This window comes from Salmo trutta, chromosome 39 (assembly GCF_901001165.1).
Source record: "Salmo trutta chromosome 39, fSalTru1.1, whole genome shotgun sequence".
Taxonomy (NCBI): Eukaryota; Metazoa; Chordata; class Actinopteri; order Salmoniformes; family Salmonidae; genus Salmo; species Salmo trutta.
Genome location: NC_042995.1, coordinates 10,633,400 through 10,647,327, shown reverse-complemented (window position 1 = coordinate 10,647,327; position 13,928 = coordinate 10,633,400). Strand labels below are relative to the sequence as shown.

The window sequence follows — 13,928 nt, the reverse complement described above, 5'->3', positions numbered from 1 at the left end:
CTACATGGGTAACGCTGCTTCGAGGGTGGCTTTTGTCGATGTGTTCCTGGTTCAAGCCCAGGTAGGAGCGAGAAGAGGGACGGAAGCTATACTGTTACACTGGCAATACTAAAGTGCCTATAAGAACATCCAATAGTCAAAGGTATATAAAATACAAATAGTATAGAGAGAAATAGTCCTATAATTCCTATAATAACTACAACCTAAAACTTCTTACCTGGGAATATTGAAGACTCATGTTAAAAGGAACCACCCGCTTTCATATGTTCTCATGTTCTGAGCAAGGAACTTAAACGTTATCTTTTTTACATGGCACATATTGTACTTTTACTTTCTTCTCCAACACTTTGTTATTGCATTATTTAAACCAAATTGAACATGTTTCATTATTTATTTGAGGCTAAATTTATTTTATTGATGTATTATATTAAGTTAAAATAAGTGTTTATTCAGTATTGTTGTAATTGTCATTATTACAAATAACAAAAAAAATAATGTAGAAAAATTGGCCGATTAATCGGTATCGGCTGTTTTCGGGTCCTCCAATAAATCGATATCGGCGTTAAAAAAATCATAATCGGTCAACCTCTAATACATCTCAATCAAATGTATATTGTGAAGCCTTTTTTACATCAGCAAATGTCAAAGTGCATTACAGAAACCCAGCCTAAAATCCCCAAAGAGCAAGCAATGCTGATGTAGAAGCACAGTGGCCAGGAAAAACTCCCTAGCAAGCAGGATCCTTGGAAGAAATGCAGAGAGGAACCAGGCTCAAAGAGGTGACCAGTCCTCTTCTGGATGTACCGGGTGACATATGTATTCATATCAGTAGGATGTACAATACAAAAGGGGAATTAAACTACATAACAACATAAAAGTGGGTAAGAGTCCTCCACTCACTATCACAAGGGTTAGTAACTACACAAACTCATTTCATAGAACTTTAAAACACTGGCAGTTTGTCTACTTCACTTCTTTAGTCTACTCTCTGATCACTCCAGATAGCCCAGTGAATGAAACAAATGCTGGCAATACTGGTGTCAAACCATTCAAGTATCAGTAGAATGAAATAACATCTACCTTCTCATTGTAACAGTTCATCATGAAACAGTTCTACTACATCTTTTCCTGCAGTGGGAAGTTGGAATGAACAACAAACTTAGACAGAACCTGTGCTTACCATGAGAAACAGATGTCCCAATCTTCTCCTCCACTTCTTCATCTTTAATGTTGACATTCAGCTCCAGTGTTTGACTGCAGTCTTCCAGCTTCACTGATGCCATCTCTGGATCCTGCAGTGCAAACTGGGCTCCAATGTCACAATCAAGACCCAGTGACTGTAGGTTTGGACTCAGTGTGGAAGGAGAGTGGCAGGCTGGGTTTGTCCTCAATGTTGATGTTACCGGCTTCAGACTTAATTCTAGTCGTCCTATAGTAACGAGTAACAGAAAAAAAGTTATTGTCTTGACAGTTCAGACACTTTCTTTACTCTCAAAAATATATATTATATTTCTTCTTGTTCGATTATTTAATTCAGTACTTGACTTGGACTGAAATAGGTGCCGGTACTGTTTATATTTAGGTGCAGGAGCGCCACAATACTGTTGAACTAATATTCTATAAGAGGAACATGAGCTCAAACAGTAGAAATTTGAGGTGTCGGTACTCAGCTCCTGTCCATCTCATTTCAAAAGATGAGGTAGGTAACAAAACATTAATTCATTCAAATTGGACAAAGTACACGCTTTAAAATTAGTCTACACAACGTAAATTAATTTAACCTATAGTAGATTTCCCAAATGCATAAATGACTCAAAAACCATTTAGTACAAGGTTGTAGTTTGTTTTAAGGCAGCATTATGTACTATCTTCCTGAATAACCTCGTCTTCACTGTATTTCACATCAAAAACCAATCACCTTTCCCATTCACACCATAATTTACAGATAAATATAGAACTGAATGTGTCTGAATATTACTACAAATGATAATCATTGCATTCAGCTTCAAAACTGTAGTGCGACTGTGAAATTGTCTCTGCACCAGCATTGAAGTCTGTTGACGCAGATAGAATGGACGCCACCATGTTACCAGCTTGTGAATTTCACACAAAACCAATAGCATGCAAAACAAACTCAGAAATCGATTTTTTATTAAATGACCTTGAAGAAATTATGTATATCCATTCAGACAAACATAGTTTCTAGCTGCGTGACTTAAAATAGTTTCACATTCACTTGATCTGACAAAAAAAAAAAAAAACATTACCAAACGTGATAATACCTTAACTGATTTGTTACCTAGCATGGTATGACATGTTTTGATATTATAAAGTTTATACCTGCTTTTACATAACTGTAGTAGTAAATAGAAACGGACACAAAAGGTTACCTTCTTGACTGCACTGATCTGGCGCTTTCTTTATTCTGAAGAATGGTGTGTGCCTGTCCGGAACTTCCTGTTCCCCCACTACCACAGTGCAGCCACAGATAGAACAATGAGACAGATATTTCACCAGAAGTATAAATGTGAAGCATCCGCTTTGCGTTTCCACTCACTGCCAAATATGGTAGTGAGAGGAAGCCCACTCCAGCAGTGGGAGAAGATGGAGCGAGATGGATTTTGGCCGACACTCTGCAAATGTTCTAATCGATGAAACATCTGATCTTAATACGGTTTTCTGTTACCAAAACTAAAATCTGTTGTGAACAGAGTGGACTAAGATTTGTAGACTTTACCCTGTGCAAAAGTTTTAAATAATCACGTTATTTAGAAGGAACACTGATGCGAATTGAGTTATTGCACACGAGTTCTTCACAGAGGCGTTCCCTAACAGAAATATGCAGGTCATGTGCTAGAATGCGCCAATAGGAGCTCGTGCTTGGCACTGCCCGCTATGACTCATCTGTTCCCATTGGAAACGACCGGCTGTGGTCTATCTTGGTTTAGTTATAAACAATCTTTGGTGCAACCGTCCATGCATTCAGGGATCCTTGGGATGGCCCTACCCCATAATATGAAAAGGTCGGTGTTTAATTTGAGCCGGATCTCAGTTTTGTAGTCTTTCGTTCCAGGAACCTGTTTGCCAGGATCAGGTAGCCTACCTCGTGGCATGAAAGATTATTTCCACTGTTTGCAATGTAAAAATCCTAATAAAACCTACATTTAGATTCCTCTGTAATTGTCATGCCTCCTAAAAAACGTAATGTGAAAACGTGCCTGATATTCTAAGAATGTATTAATGTTGGGCCGTCCCAGGTTTATGGTTTGTGCAACATTGTAGCCTATTTAGACCAAGGCGTGGCCATTGCTGTGGTGAGAGAGAAGCATGCCTGTATCTCTCACAGAACTAAAATGAGATTCACTTTCTATGCTCTCTCTCCCTCTCTGTGCTGTTATAGACATGAGCCAGCAACTCATCTCTCCAGCATTGCACTTCATTTATTTCCTAATAGAATAATAGCTGTGGGAAGTGTGTTGAGGTGCTGCAGCACTCTGCAGTCTGTTCAGAAAGAAATGAAATAATTCCCAAAACTACACCAGGAGTATTTAGCTACAGAGGATCAATAGATAATTTAAATAAAATAGCCTAGCTGTGGATTGTGTGTAGCCAAATCACAAGGCATGTCTACAGTCAGGAACGTGTGGCAAATCTGTCAGTGAACAGCATGCAGCCAAAACAGGCCTTTAGCAATATTTCTAATACAGTCACTGGAAAACACAGGTTGTAAAGCCAATGGATCCTGCTGAAAATAAAATACTAATCTGTCTGTATGTTAACAAGTTATCAACTTCCATCTAGGCCTATTGAGCAAACAGCATTGTTTTACAAAGTAAAGCAAGAGAGAGATGAGCTTTTGGCCGGTGAGTGAGCTGCACATCATTGGGTGAGTCAGTGAAACTGTAAAGCTTGTTTAGGACTATAACTTCCTCCTCATATTGTACAATGTGTTTCTCCTCACACCTGGCCTAGGCTATTGATGGATTAGAGACAAGGTCGTTTTTATTGATCTCAGTGTCAAAGTAGTCTGTCATTTTGGTCATCTGTGAGGTATTAAAAAGGATTCTGCAAAAGTCTCCAGTGAACTAAAATTATGTAGAACTGCATGAAATCCATTTACAAACGCCCACATTTTCCCCAGACTCTAGGCTACAATAAATGTACTCCATGTGTGCAACTTCTGCAAGCGGAGCCACACCACTGCTCTATGCCAGTACGCTAAAGCCATGATAATGCAACCAATGCTTTATTATAAAGGTATTTCATTTAATATGTGCTCTGGTACCTCAGACCCCCCCCCCCTCAGGCTCACTTCTGGTTCCAGCACCTCCCAATGTACACATTAAGTACTGGAGAAGTGGGTAGCTGCTGCTGCCTCCACTGGGACACATCAGGTTGTTGATTGTGGCCTGTGGAATGTTGTCCCGCTCCTCTTCAATGGCTGTGCGAAATTCCCAGATATTGGCGGGAACTGGAACAAGCTGTCGTAGACATCGATCCAGACCATCCCAAACATGCTCAAAGGGTGACATGACTGGTGAGTACGCAGGCCATGGAAGAATTGGGACATGTTCAGCACTTTCAATTGTGTACAGATCCTTGTGACTTGGGGCTGTGCGTTGTCATGCTGATACATGAGGTGATGGCAGCAGATGAATGGCAGGACAACGGCCCTCAGGATCTTGTCATGGGATCTTTGTGCATTCACAGGTGTGCCAAGCTTGTAGCGTCATACTAAAGCTTCAAGGCTGTAATCGCTGTCAAAGGTGCTTCAACAAAGTACTGGGTAAAGGGTCTGAATACTTATGTAAATGTTATATTTCCATATTTGTGATTTTTTTTTACATTTGGTAAAAAAAATTAAAAACCTGTTTTTGCTTTGTCATTATGGGGTATTGTGTGTAGATTGGTGGGGGACAGAAACAATTTAATATATTTTATAATAAGCCTGTAACGTAACAAAATATGGAAAAAGTCAAGGGGTCTGAATAATTTCCCAATGCATTGTATGCTGAATCCTTTCAGCAAGGTTGCTTCCCTTCCTCTCTAAGGAGTGTTTTACTCTCATTCTGAAGCCTGATAAATCCCCAACAAAATGGGTAAGTTAGACCGATTTCTCTTCTGAACTCCGACTCAAGAATTAGTGCTAAAGCCTTAGCAAGGAGATTGGACAGAGTGCGCCCATATCTAATACACCAAGACCAAAATGGCTTCGTGAAAAACCATCAAGGTTTTCACAATGTGAGGAGAGTACTAAAACACAGTGCACATGTCAAGGGTCCTCTGATACTGCCATACGCTCACTTGATGCAGAGAAGGCATTCCATAGAGTTGAGTGGTCTTATTTGAAGTGCTTAAGAGATTTGGGAACTACTTCTGTAAAACGGATTAAGATATGATATACCGACCCCACTACAGATGTTGCCACTAACAACTTCATTTCACAACCTTTTAAGATTTATCGGGGCACGAGACAAGGATGTCCAGACAGTCCAGGACTTTTTCTGTTAGCTATAGAACCCTTTGCCATTGCAGTAAGGGCCCAACCGTCAATTAGTGGAATTAAAACAGATTTTGAACATTGAGTGGCCCTGTATGCTGATGATACCCTCTTATTCCTAACAGATCTAAAGAACTCTTCCCTCTCCAATTTAATTAATAAAAATTTTATACATTTTCTGGGCTTAAAGTTAATAAAACCAAATCTTCCATCCTTTTCCTCAACAAGCAAGAGAGACTGAATCCAGTTGTACAGCATCTAGTTGTGAATACAGAACAAGGTTTCACATATCTTGGTATTAAAATCACACCAGAAATTAGCTCCTTGAGCTCAACAAATGATGAACCAATGGTAACGAGTGTAACATAATCCATCAACAGATGAACATTACTGTTTGTATCCGTTACTGGTAGAATAAATATCATTAAGATTAATATTCTGCCCAAATTCCTTCATCTATTTCAATAAATTCCTCTGGCTGCATCAAAATAAAACAGTATTTCTGTAATTGTTGATTGTCCTAATTGGAACTATTAAATATGTGTAAAAAAATTATGAATGATGGAGGCCACTGTGGTCTTGGGGACCTTCAACGCTTCAAGGGGCTCCCGTGTGGCGCAGCAGTCTAAGGCATCTCAGTGCTAGAGGCGTCACTACAGACACTGGTTCAATTCCAGGCTGCATCACAACCTGCCGTGATTGGGAGTCCCATAGGGCGGCGCACAATGGAACCAGCGTCATCCGGGTTAGGCAGTCATTGTAAATAAGAATTTCTTCTTAACCGACTTGTCTAGTTAAATAAACATTTTAATAAAAACACTGCAGAAATGTTTCGGTACCCTCCCCCAGATCTGTGCCTCGACATAATCCTTTCATGAAGCTCTACGGACAAATGTGTCTGAATAATTGTACACATGTAGAAAACCAAATCATAACATTTCATGTCAAAACAGCAGTGCAACCGTAAAATTGTCTCTCTGCGGCACCCACACTGCCTGCACTTAAGTCGGTTGACGCAGACTGAGTGGGCGCTGCCATTTTACCAGCTTGTGAATTTTTCCTTCCATGGAGCTCTACGGACAATTCCTTCAACCTCATGGCTTGGTTTTTGCTCTGACATGCACTGTCAACTGTGGGACCTTATATAGACAGGTGTGTGCCTTTCCAAATCATGTCCAATCAATTGAATTTACCACAGGTTGACAACAATCAAGTTGTAGAAACATATCTAATGGAAACAGGATGCACCTGAGCTTAATGTCGAGTCTCATAGCAAAGGGTCTGAATACTTATGTAAATATGGTATTTGTTTTTTTTAAGTATAAAATGTGAAAACATTTCTAAAAACAGATTTGCTTTGTCATTATGGGGTATTGTGTGTAGATTGATGAGGAACATTTTTTATTTAATACATTTTGGAATAAGGCTGTAAGGTAACAAAATGTGGAAAAAGTCAAGGGGTCTAAATACTTTCTGAATGGGAGAGGGGGATACCTAGTCAGTTGTACAAATGAATGCATTCAACTGAAATGTGTCTTCCGCATTTAACCCAACCTCTGAATCAGAGAGTTGTGGGGGGCTGCCATAATCGACATCCACATCTCTGGCGCCCAGGGGTTACCTGCCTTGCTCAGGGGCAGAACGACCCATTTTTACCTTGTCAGCTCGGGGATTCAATCCAGCAGCCTTTCGTTTACTGGCAAAACGATCTAAACACTAGGCTACGTGTAAGTATTCATGTAAGTAGGCTGTGCTATACAAAAGGGTAATAAGAAACTACTAAAGTATCTCATAAGTCATGAAAATGATGAGGTATATATATATATATCATCAACTCAACATCACAAGGGTTAGTAACTACACAATCATTCTACTGCAACTTGTCATGCACAGTGGGAAGTTGGAACGAACAACAAACTAAGTTAAATAGAACCTGCTCTTACCAAGACTAACAGATTTCCCAATCTTCTCCTCCTCTTCTTCATCTTTAATGTTGACATTCAGCTTCAGTGTTTGACTGCAGTCTTCCAGCTTCACTGATGCCATCTCTGGATCCTGCTGTAAAAACTGGCCTCCACTGTCATTATCAGGACCCAGTGACTGTAGGTTTGGACTCAGTGTGGAAGGAGAGAGGCAGGCTGGGTTTGTCCTCACTGTTGATGTTACCGGCCTCATACCTGAGTCGGCAAGTGGTATAAGAGAAACAGACACAAACATTATTGTCTTAAGTTCTGGCACTTTCTTTATTCTCTAAAAATATATTCAATTTTTTCTTGTTCAATTATCCAATTCAGTGCTTGACTTGGACTGAAATAGTTGCCGATACTCATTTTGGGTGCCGGTACTGTTTACATTTAGGTGTAGGAGCTTCACAATACTTTTGAGACAATACTTAACCTATAGTAGATAAATGCATAAATGACTCAAAAACAATTTAGTACAAGGTTACAGTTTGTTTCCGGCAGCACTACGTGCTATTTTCCTTAACCTTGTATTTCACTGTATTACTTCAAAAACCAATTGTATTTCCTGTTCACGCCATAGTAACATTTATAAATAAAGACAGAAACAACGTGTCTGAATATTATTACACATGTAGAAAACCGATAATCATTACATTTAGCTTCAAAACAGTAGTGCAACCGTAAAATTGTCTCTCTCTGCTGCATCCACACTGCCTGCACTGAAGTCTGTTGATGCAGATCGAGTGGCGCCGCCATTTTACCAGCTTGTGAATTTTTCCTTTCATGGAGCTCTACGGACAATTCCTTAAACCTCATGGCTTGGTTTTTGCTCTGACATGCACTGTCAAACATGGGACCTTATATAGACAGGTGTGTGCCTTTCCAAATCATGTCCAATCAACTGAATTTACCACAGGTTGACAAAAATCAAGTTATAGAAATATCTCAAGGATGATCAACGGAAACAGGATGCATATGATCTCAATGTCGAGTCTCCTAGCAAAGAGTCTGAATACTTGTGTAAATTAGGTATTTCTGTTTTAAATATTTCATAAATATGAAAAGATTTCTAAAAACCTGTTTTTGCATTGTCATTATGGGGTATTGTGTGTAGGTTCCGTGTGGCTCAGTTGGTAGAGCATGGTGTTTGCAACGCCAGGGTTGTGGGTTCGATTCCCACGGGGGACCAGTACGGAAAAAAATGTTTTATGAAGTATATGCATTCACTACTGTAAGTCGCTCTGGATAAGAGCGTCTGCTAAAAATGACTAAAATGTAAAAAAATGTAAAATGTAGATTGACGAGGAACATTTATTTAATCCATTTTAGAATAAGGCTGTAACGTAACAAAATGTGGAAAAAGTCAAGGGGTCTAAATACTTCGCGAATGCACTGTATGTATTCATATTAGTAGGTTGGTACTGTATGTATTCATATCAGTAGGCGGGTGCTGTATGTATTCATATCAGTAGGCGGGTACTGTATGTATTCATATCAGTAGGCGGTTACTGTATGTATTCATATCAGTAGGCGGTTACTGTATGTATTCATATCAGTAGGCTGTGCAATACAATGGGGAATAAAACTACTATAAAAGTATCTTATAAGTCATGAAAATGATGAGCAATATCATCCTCCACTCACTATCACAAGGGTTAGTAACTACACAGACTCATTTCATATCATCCTCCACTCACTATCACAAGGGTTAGTAACTACACAGACTCATTTCATATCATCCTCCACTCACTATCACAAGGGTTAGTAACTACACAGACTCATTTCATATCATCCTCCACTCACTATCACAAGGGTTAGAAACTACACAGACTCATTTCATATCATCCTCCTCTCACTATCACAAGGGTTAGTAACTACACAGACTCATTTCATATCATCCTCCACTCACTATCACAAGGGTTAGTAACTACACAGACTCATTTCATAGAACTTTAAAACACTGTCAGTTTGTCTACTTCACTTCTTTAGTCTACTCTCTGATCACTCCAGATAACCCAGTGAATAAAACAAATGCTGGCAATACTGGTGTCAAACCATGCAAGTGTCAGTAGCATGAAATAACATCTACCTTCTCATTGAAACAGTTCATCATGAAACAGTTCTACTGCAACTTTTCATACACAGTGGGAAGTTGGAATGAATAACACAAACTTAGTTAGATAGAACCTGTGCTTACCATGAGAAATAGATTTCCCAATCTTCTCCTCCTCTCCTTCATCTTTAATGTTGACATTCAGCTCCAGTGTTTGACTGCAGTCTTCCAGCTTCACTGATGCCATCTCTGGATCCTGCAGTGCAAACTGGGCTCCAATGTCACAATCAGGACCCAGTGACTGTAGGTTTGGACTCAGTGTGGAAGGAGAGAGGCAGGCTGGGTTTGTCCTCACTGTTGATGTTACCGGCCTCAGACTTAATCTGAGTCGGCCAGTAGTAATAAAGAGAAACGGACACAAAAGTTAAATGTCTTGGCAGTTCAGGTACATTCTATATTCTCTAAAAATATTCTATTTTTTTCTTGTTCAATTATCTAATTTCAACAGGTCAGGTAGCTAAGCATTGACAGCAAAACACTAATTGACATTTGACAAGTACACACTATAAATTAGGCTACACAACGTAAATGCACTTAATCTATAGTAGATTTTCCAAATTCACATAAATGACAAAAAACATGTTGGATTTGTCTTCACTGTTGATGTTACCGGACTGACTTAATTCTAGTCGGCCTGTAGTAATAAAGAGAAACAGACACAAAACGTAGTCTTCTCAGTTCACTTTCTTTACTCTCAAAAAATATTGTTTATATTTAAGGGCAGGAGCGCCACAATACTTTGAGCTAATATTCTATAACAGGTACTTTAATTGAGGTGCAGGTACTCAGCTCCGGTGAGCTCCTGTCCAAGTCAAACACTGATCTCATTTCAATAGATCTGGTAGCTCAACATTGACAACAAAACATGAATTCATTCACATTAAACAAAGTTGACGCTTTAAATCAGCTCTTAATCTATGGTAGACTTCCTGAATTCACATAAATGCATAAATTACTCAAAAACGATTTAGTACAAGGTTGCAGTATGTTTTAGGCAGCACTATGTACTATTTTCCTGAATAACCTTTTCTTCACTGTATATTTAAATCATAAACCAAAAGGATTTCCGTACAGACCATAGTAATATTTAAAGACAACGATAACTTAAAGGGTCTGAATGTTAGTACACATGTAGAAAACGGATAATCATTACATTCAGCTTCAAAACAGTAGTGTGACCGTGAAATGGTGTTTCTCTGCTGCTCCCTCACTGCCTGGACTGAAGTCTGTTGACGCAAACCGAGTGGCGCCGCCATTTTACCAGCTTGAATTTTACACAAACCTAATAACATGTAAAACGAATTCAGAAATCTCAAGTAAATATATTCTTTATTAAATTACCTTGAGAAAACGATGTACATCCACTCAGACAAACCCCAAAGGCTCTAACTATGTAACTTGTAAAATAGTTAACGTTATCACGTTCTTCACTTAGCTTGACACAAAAATAACAAGTCAAACCTTTACCAAACGTGATAATACCTTAACGGCTGTGTTACCTAAAATGGAATGACATGTTCTTTCGATATTAGAAGGTTTAAACGTGCTATTATATACCTGTAGTAATAAATAGAAAAGGACACAAATGTTATCTTCTTGACTGCACCGTTTTGGCGCTTTCTGAAGAATGGTGTGATTCTGTCCGGAACTTCCTGTTCCCCCACTAACACCGTCCGTGCATTCTGGGATCCTTGGGATGGCCCTACTTCATTACATGAGAAGGGGTCGCTGTCTCCTCCGGGACACATCTCTTTTGCATAGAGTTGATCAAGCTGTTGATTGTGGCCTGTGGAATGTTGTCCCATCCCAGCTAGCACAGTGGATCTGGGCCGATTCAAGCTGAGAGTCAGACTCGGCCGACGTCTTGTGGCCCGAGTCTGGTCCGCCTTAGGCAGTATTACTTATGGCTGGGATGCGGGGATTGAGCTCAGGCCGATTCCGGTGTGAGTTATCTGGTCCAAATGTATTACTTGGATCTTGGGCCGATTCCGGTGAGAGTTATCTGGCCCAAATGTATTGCTAGGGTCTCTGGCCGATTGTGGCTACTCTCTGGCAGATGATTACACGGGCTGCTTTATATAATTAACATTTCATTATTAATTTATTTGTCCATATTTTCTCATTGTTTTTGTGATCAAAAAATACTATTTAACATTTAAATTAAATTATTTAAGAGTCTTATATAGTTTTATATACACCATCCCAGCAGTGCAAAACCTAGGGAAGCAAGTCCATTTTCTTAGAAATATAACTTTGCACGGTGCTTCTCTGAGCATGGTCTTGGTATAGCCCAGGCCAATAGTTAAGTCTATGGATCATGTTGGATTCTAACTTGAAATAGACTTATTCCTGTCACTAGATGGCTACTTTATTGAACTTTGGGAAAGTTACTGTGAGGCAAGTACAGAACGTGTCCAGACATGTTCTGGCTGTGTATTAATAAGGATGGAGGTAAAGGGAAACAGGCTCAGTTCCTGATAAGTCAAGTTAGTTTCTGTGGAAGGAGGGCAAGCAAAGATGTGGAACTTCAACATGGAGATGAGGATAACAGTTGAAGAGAGAAGAAACCTCTGAGAGGAGTGCCAGAGGGGCCCACCCCAACGACACTAACCACAGTCCTATCTCACACACCTCTTCGCTCACGCTGCTCTGGACTCAGGCAGGGCCGTGACAATGCCAGTAAAAAGAACAGACTTAGGTCCTCTGAGAAATAGACTGATTGTTTATCTTATAGGTGGTGAGTGGTGACTCTGCCTAGTTGGAAGGTATAAATATGTCATTGTGTGACTTGTATGTTGTATTTGCAGCTGACGTATCCAGTAGGTTGAATAAATCTGGTGTGTGCTTTTACTAGTTGTCCATCTGAGTTTCTACTCTGTTCGTTCAGAACTTAACAATCCTTTTATTGAGACTACACTTTGCACACTTGATATTGCGGACCCAGCAGAGAATCAGGGAGGAGGGTCGTCATGAGATATAATAAGCAACTAATTCTCAAACCCTGAGCAGTATGACAATGATTGATTACAAATTACATGACACTTCCTGAACTAAATGAAAAAAAATACTAAACCCTCCCCTTGACTGAAATATAAAAAGCATGACACTCCCTCATTTTCCTCCGGGTAACAATTGTGTAAATTTCACCTCTCCCTAAGCAACTTTTGTTTAATGATATACATACATTGAAACTACTACATATGTTTATTAAATTGTCTTTTAAAACTGGATGTATTATTTTCATCCTTGATGATGAAGAATGTGTTTGGATAACTGCATTGAATGGATAACTGCATTGAACTTGATTTGATCTGCTAATGAAAAATACATGTTCTACATTCTACTGCTCAGCCTATGGGTTATCTATACAGACAATGTTTTTGTTTAATTGATAGCGTGATAAATATTTTATATGTCTATGTCTCTACTCAATACATGTCACTACACCTCTACATGCCAATTAGCTAGCCCCCAGTATGTTCTACAATACATACAAATACTGTTTTGTAGTATAAAGGACATGTTTTCATAAATAATTTAAAAGTGTTTTCTATGGTGCCAAAGTCCAGGGACAATATTACTACCACAATTCAAGTATGACCCACTTACTATTGGGGAATGGAACCAGAAAGGAAGCTTGTGTTACCCTTTCCATGCCCCATTGTTCAGAGTGGAAGAGCTGTGAACTCACCTGTGATGGCCCACATCTACCACAACATTTCCTATTGTGTTAGTAAGCACCACAGCATTTTAGGAAGCAATAATATGAAGTAATAATTTTCTGATTTAATCACGTCAGTTTGTGTTGGAAAGAGAAGGGTTATTAATTAATTAAGAGAAAAAAATATCCAATCAGGATTTTCTTTGGTGGACTGTGGGTAGAAAAATCTAGCTAGATCAGCCAGCCATTGGCTATAGTCATGGGTAACAGCATATATGGAGTGTGTCTGAAAGTGGGCGTGTTGACTGAAGTGGGAGGATCAACAGAGGTGGGTGTATGGAAAGTGAATCAGCTAACTGAGAAGATTTGTTGCCACTCAAGACCATTTTGTGTGGCTGATTTGATTGTTGCACGAACAGTTGATTGTTTGACAACTGTAGCATTTTAGCTAAGCAAAACCCAGACCCCTTTCCTAACCTTAACCTCATCATCCTAACCTGCCATGTTAATTATCCTAACCATTTTCCTAACCTCAACTTCATTATCCTAACCGGCCACGTGAATTATCTTAACCTGCTACGTTAATTATCCCAACCTGCTAGGTTAGTTGTCTTAACCTGCTATGTAAACATTAAGCTGACCAGCATGCACCTGGCTATGCTGGTCTAACCAATAATGGAGTGCAGATGT

At 39.3% G+C, this 13,928-nt stretch overlaps 2 protein-coding genes across 11 annotated transcripts in view; both read right to left on the bottom strand.

Moving 5' to 3' along the window:
• Window positions 1-13,928, bottom strand: part of LOC115179515 (zinc finger protein OZF) — a 919,448-nt gene that overhangs the window by 56,706 nt on the left and 848,814 nt on the right. The window contains exon 1 of one of the 6 annotated variants that reach the window (XM_029741123.1): window positions 1,181-1,209. The exons of the other annotated variants lie outside the window; for them this stretch is intronic. The gene's annotated coding sequence lies outside the window, so the exon portion shown is untranslated. Of the gene's footprint in view, window positions 1-1,180; window positions 1,210-13,928 lie in introns of those variants that run through there. 6 annotated transcript variants of the gene reach the window in all.
• Window positions 1-13,928, bottom strand: part of LOC115179539 (gastrula zinc finger protein XlCGF17.1-like) — a 558,171-nt gene that overhangs the window by 2,944 nt on the left and 541,299 nt on the right. The window contains exons 1-2 of one of the 5 annotated variants that reach the window (XM_029741159.1): window positions 11,135-11,215; window positions 9,662-9,900 (exon numbers count right to left, since the gene is read on the bottom strand). In XM_029741159.1, coding sequence (XP_029597019.1) covers window positions 9,662-9,764 — 103 coding nt within the window. In that variant the 5' untranslated portion in view covers window positions 9,765-9,900; window positions 11,135-11,215. Of the gene's footprint in view, window positions 1-9,661; window positions 10,725-10,918; window positions 11,216-13,928 lie in introns of those variants that run through there. The other 4 variants (XM_029741158.1, XM_029741156.1, XM_029741157.1 and 1 more) reach the window with 4 other exon arrangements.